Below are 6191 nucleotides of genomic sequence, written 5' to 3' on the forward strand. Positions count from 1 at the left end.
GCTAAAAAAATTATTATATTATAATATATTATTCAACAGGAAGCTGTAACTAAAGCAGAAGCGCAACATTTCATTGAAGTAGCAAATGTCCTCCGATCCGTATGTCCAACGATTGCTCCTACATCTAAAGCAGGAAAGGAATGGCTACATATATTCGCGGAGACACTCAAAAAAGAACTGGAAACAAGGGAAGCTGAGAAGAAACAAATTGAAAAAGAACTGTCGTCGAAATTGTTAGAAAAAGAAAAGGAGAGGAAACAACTCGAAATAGATTTCCAAAAGACATTGCAAAAAGAAAAAGATTTAGTAGCTAAAGAGATTGAAAATAAATTGCAACAACAGATAAGGGAGAAAGACTTAGCGAAGAGTAGTCTCGAAGACCAGTTGCGACAGAAGTTATCGGAAGAAGTAGCTACTAAGAAACAACTAGAATGTGAAACACTACCAGTGACTGACGACTCCCGAGTCAAACATTTAGAAGCACAAAATGAACAATTACAAAGCCTTGTCAACAAATACAAGAAAATTATTGATGATACCGTAAGTTTGTTAACTTTAATATGCATGAGTAGAAAATTGCGTAATTTTTTACTATTACTCAAAATCTTTTATGTTAATGTATACATTTTAAAATAGTTTTAAATGATAAATTTAACAATTAAGGTTGGGAAGCACCATTTTGTAACGTCGATTCCGGAAAAATATGTTTTCGAAATTTTGTTGCCTTAGTGTCAAATACGAATGATCACTGTTGGCCTCAGGAGGGAGTGCTGAGCCGGCTGCAGCAGAACGTATCGCGCGAGGAGCAGCGCTGGGCGCAGCAGCTCGCCGACAAGCAGCGCGAGCTCGACGCGCTGCGCACGCGCACGCTGGCGCAGGTCGGTCGCTACCTACTACCAACTATAGGAACTACTCGGGAGGGAGTGCTGAGCCCGCTGCAGCAGAACGTGTCGCGCGAGGAGCAGCGCTGGGCGCAGCAGCTCGCCGACAAGCAGCGCGAGCTCGACGCGCTGCGCACGCGCACGCTGGCGCAGGTCGGTCGCTACCTACTACCAACTATAGGAACTACTCGGGAGGGAGTGCTGAGCCCGCTGCAGCAGAACGTGTCGCGCGAGGAGCAGCGCTGGGCGCAGCAGCTCGCCGACAAGCAGCGCGAGCTCGACGCGCTGCGCACGCGCACGCTGGCGCAGGTCGGTCGCTACCTACTACCAACTATAGGAACTACTCGGGAGGGAGTGCTGAGCCCGCTGCAGCAGAACGTGTCGCGCGAGGAGCAGCGCTGGGCGCAGCAGCTCGCCGACAAGCAGCGCGAGCTCGACGCGCTGCGCACGCGCACGCTGGCGCAGGTCGGTCGCTACCTACTACCAACTATAGGAACTACTCGGGAGGGAGTGCTGAGCCCGCTGCAGCAGAACGTGTCGCGCGAGGAGCAGCGCTGGGCGCAGCAGCTCGCCGACAAGCAGCGCGAGCTCGACGCGCTGCGCACGCGCACGCTGGCGCAGGTCGGTCGCTACCTACTACCAACTATAGGAACTACTCGGGAGGGAGTGCTGAGCCCGCTGCAGCAGAACGTGTCGCGCGAGGAGCAGCGCTGGGCGCAGCAGCTCGCCGACAAGCAGCGCGAGCTCGACGCGCTGCGCACGCGCACGCTGGCGCAGGTCGGTCGCTACCTACTACCAACTATAGGAACTACTCGGGAGGGAGTGCTGAGCCCGCTGCAGCAGAACGTGTCGCGCGAGGAGCAGCGCTGGGCGCAGCAGCTCGCCGACAAGCAGCGCGAGCTCGACGCGCTGCGCACGCGCACGCTGGCGCAGGTCGGTCGCTACCTACTACCAACTATAGGAACTACTCGGGAGGGAGTGCTGAGCCCGCTGCAGCAGAACGTGTCGCGCGAGGAGCAGCGCTGGGCGCAGCAGCTCGCCGACAAGCAGCGCGAGCTCGACGCGCTGCGCACGCGCACGCTGGCGCAGGTCGGTCGCTACCTACTACCAACTATAGGAACTACTCGGGAGGGAGTGCTGAGCCCGCTGCAGCAGAACGTGTCGCGCGAGGAGCAGCGCTGGGCGCAGCAGCTCGCCGACAAGCAGCGCGAGCTCGACGCGCTGCGCACGCGCACGCTGGCGCAGGTCGGTCGCTACCTACTACCAACTATAGGAACTACTCGGGAGGGAGTGCTGAGCCCGCTGCAGCAGAACGTGTCGCGCGAGGAGCAGCGCTGGGCGCAGCAGCTCGCCGACAAGCAGCGCGAGCTCGACGCGCTGCGCACGCGCACGCTGGCGCAGGTCGGTCGCTACCTACTACCAACTATAGGAACTACTCGGGAGGGAGTGCTGAGCCCGCTGCAGCAGAACGTGTCGCGCGAGGAGCAGCGCTGGGCGCAGCAGCTCGCCGACAAGCAGCGCGAGCTCGACGCGCTGCGCACGCGCACGCTGGCGCAGGTCGGTCGCTACCTACTACCAACTATAGGAACTACTCGGGAGGGAGTGCTGAGCCCGCTGCAGCAGAACGTGTCGCGCGAGGAGCAGCGCTGGGCGCAGCAGCTCGCCGACAAGCAGCGCGAGCTCGACGCGCTGCGCACGCGCACGCTGGCGCAGGTCGGTCGCTACCTACTACCAACTATAGGAACTACTCGGGAGGGAGTGCTGAGCCCGCTGCAGCAGAACGTGTCGCGCGAGGAGCAGCGCTGGGCGCAGCAGCTCGCCGACAAGCAGCGCGAGCTCGACGCGCTGCGCACGCGCACGCTGGCGCAGGTCGGTCGCTACCTACTACCAACTATAGGAACTACTCGGGAGGGAGTGCTGAGCCCGCTGCAGCAGAACGTGTCGCGCGAGGAGCAGCGCTGGGCGCAGCAGCTCGCCGACAAGCAGCGCGAGCTCGACGCGCTGCGCACGCGCACGCTGGCGCAGGTCGGTCGCTACCTACTACCAACTATAGGAACTACTCGGGAGGGAGTGCTGAGCCCGCTGCAGCAGAACGTGTCGCGCGAGGAGCAGCGCTGGGCGCAGCAGCTCGCCGACAAGCAGCGCGAGCTCGACGCGCTGCGCACGCGCACGCTGGCGCAGGTCGGTCGCTACCTACTACCAACTATAGGAACTACTCGGGAGGGAGTGCTGAGCCCGCTGCAGCAGAACGTGTCGCGCGAGGAGCAGCGCTGGGCGCAGCAGCTCGCCGACAAGCAGCGCGAGCTCGACGCGCTGCGCACGCGCACGCTGGCGCAGGTCTGTAGGAACTACTCACACGAGTAATACTGTATTAATCATTGATTTTATTCTTTATCCTATATAATTTAAATGCATATCTTGAGAGATTCACCAAATAAAAACATGCACTCGAAAATAAATCTAAGTGCAGGTGTCACTGATGACGTGACCTTTTTGATGCGACTTATATAAATTAACGAAACACGCTAATAAATGCTATTGGAAACAAAATGAGTGCACTCAGTGAAATTAATACCGAAAAAATACTTTTTCATTTAGGAACCTCTGGCGTTTGCATACTCCTGCATTGAAAAATCGTTGCCTACCATCGTAAAAGAGGTATAATGTACAAAAATTAGTATCAACGTTGAGTGTCTATGTCGTTTCTTCGTGAATTTCATTATATGCAAAATAATTTTCCTAATGGAGCCTTATGAATTGTGACGTTGTTGTTTGTTCCTCCATCCAACCTGTCGGTTTTCTGGTTACAATTTTGATATAATATTTTATATTGTCGTTCAGAAAATAGTGACTCATCGTTTTCATTCAGCTTAAGCACGCCCCTTGGCGAATTCAAAGTAAATTAGAATGCCGAGCTCATATTGACCGTTGAACCTTCAGACAGCAAGGAAGAGCCTTTCTCAATTTTATTTTTTTTACCTATTCATAAAAAAGAAGAAACACTGGGACTACGTGCAAAACACGATAGACATAAACGATGTGGAAAAACTGAAGAACGGATTTCTTTAACTATAAATATTAATAAAATTCTGACGTTTCTGATCAAATTTAAAAGTAATCACGTGATTTTAATATTGAAAAAAAAAAGTATACCATAAATTTTTTTTAGTAATTGTTCAATTTTCACTAAACCGTAAACCGTGATTACATCTTTGCCTGTCAGTTGCAGTCATGAGTCACTGTTTTCTTAACGCAGATAGACTATAAATATATGGCTGATTAAAACATAGGTGACGGTTTACGAAATGTTCTTCTCTACGAAGGATTCTTACAATATTATTTATGATATCTAATATTAAAAAAAAAAAATATGTTTTATCATACAAATATGTTATATTCATTCTTATTTGTTTTCAGATGCAGAATAAAATTGATTCGCTACAGGCGGAATTACAGAAAGTGCAAACGAAAAACAGTAGCAATAGCTTTGCAGACACGGAAAGGTTAACAGAGGTGAGATATACATATAAAATATAATTATTTGACTTTGTATCGACAATTGAATTGTTTGACACTATAATATTATAATTTACAATATGATTATTTGACTTACACAGTTATTTGTCATTGTATCGAAAATATGTATTATCGTGACATTTTTTAAATCTTATTGTTGACGCTCGAGTCATGAATTATAATTATTAATTTGTAGGAAAAATTGATGGCTGGATTATCTGACAAACACGACTCTGAAGTACACAATGGACCAATACAGGTGAGTAAACATTGTTATTTATGAGATTTAAAAGATATGTATTGTTTTTAATTATATTTTCAATCATTAAAATCGAATGGTATTAATCATGTAACATTATATAACATTTATCTCATCAATGTAGAAATAATATTAATAATTGTTATACCATTGTACAAATTAAAGTAAAAATGTCAAAGCTATTTTAGTATTTCTAAAAGCTGTAGTGAGTCACTTGATTTCTGGATATACAAAGTCTAGGGTGTCTCGAAAACCCTTCCCTTGCCTGAAAAGTACTTTTGAGGCACCTTGTTATAAATACTTTATTTACCACAGGTTGGATTGGAAGAGAAATAACATACAGAAAATATAATGTACAAATCTGTTTTGAAGCGCAACTCGTCACACGGCATCGACAGCACTCGCCTTCACTGCCGCTTATACTATAAGGTAATTGGATAATAAATACCAACTAACATAGGTGAGATACCTAGGGCTACCATACCCTAAATTATCGCAGCCAAACATTTGGCTAATTTAGTGTTTTCCGAGCGACTTTCTAAAACTACTGTTGATAAACAAAATTTTAGTTTAATGCCATGCGATTTGGCTATGATCAAACTTTCCCGGATATCCATGACAAATCCAGGAAAATTCGGATGGATGGCAGCCCTAGCGATACTGAAGTATTTTGTATAAAGGCACTTTATTTTTTGTAGAATATAAATTTTTTAACAGGTCGGTTAATGAACTAGGTGTATAAAAAAAATTTTAGACGTCATATTTTGAAACTGACTTAAAAATTTATGAATTAATTATCTCTATAGTCACCGAAAATCCGATTTTATTTACTGTTTTATTTTAAGTTTTAACTTTGCTTTTGCCGAACAGTGATCAACATTTATTGTAAAAGTATCAGTACAGTAAATAGTTACAAGTAGTTTTTTTTTTTTTAACTTAATTAAAAATGTCCTCGAAATAAACCAATTTTAAGGATTTTAAAAACAATATACAAAATCTCACATAGTATACAGAATGAATAATTTGATGTGATTCATCCTGTTGCAATAATAAATACAAAATGAGTAAAGTATATTCCGTTTTTTTGGAAGAGTCTTATTTGGTTAACAAACCCCTGTCAATCGTAATTCACGTTTTTTCCGCATTTATCACTCATTAGCTTACGGACATTTGTAAAACTCCATTTACTATTTATTTCACTAAAAATAAATATCAATTTATCATTTTACTATTTATTTCACTAAAAATAAATATCAATTTATCATTTTACTATTTATTTCACTAAAAATAAATATCAATTTATCATTTTACTATTTATTTCACTAAAAATAAATATCAATTTATCATTTTACTATTTATTTCACTAAAAATAAATATCAATTTATCATTTTACTATTTATTTCACTAAAAATAAATATCAGTTTATCATTTTAAACACATAAAAATTATTAAAATACGGATTTCGAGCGTACAGATAATTAATATTTTCGAATATGACATTTTAATATCTTCTTTTCATGACGCAAATAGGGATG

The 6191-nt window shown here is 45.0% G+C and overlaps 1 protein-coding gene across 1 annotated transcript in view; it reads left to right on the forward strand.

Moving 5' to 3' along the window:
• The window catches only part of LOC123662478 (ribosome-binding protein 1), a 29774-nt gene extending 24756 nt beyond the window's left edge, over window positions 1-5018 (forward strand). Inside the window, exons 17-21 of the mRNA XM_045597320.1 lie at window positions 40-540; window positions 762-878; window positions 4299-4394; window positions 4594-4656; window positions 4972-5018. Coding sequence (XP_045453276.1) covers window positions 40-540; window positions 762-878; window positions 4299-4394; window positions 4594-4656; window positions 4972-4992 — 798 coding nt within the window. The 3' untranslated portion in view covers window positions 4993-5018. The remainder of the gene's footprint in view (window positions 1-39; window positions 541-761; window positions 879-4298; window positions 4395-4593; window positions 4657-4971) is intronic.
• Window positions 5019-6191: the final 1173 nt, after the last annotated feature.

Source organism: Melitaea cinxia, chromosome 18 (assembly GCF_905220565.1).
Source record: "Melitaea cinxia chromosome 18, ilMelCinx1.1, whole genome shotgun sequence".
NCBI lineage: Eukaryota > Metazoa > Arthropoda > Insecta > Lepidoptera > Nymphalidae > Melitaea > Melitaea cinxia.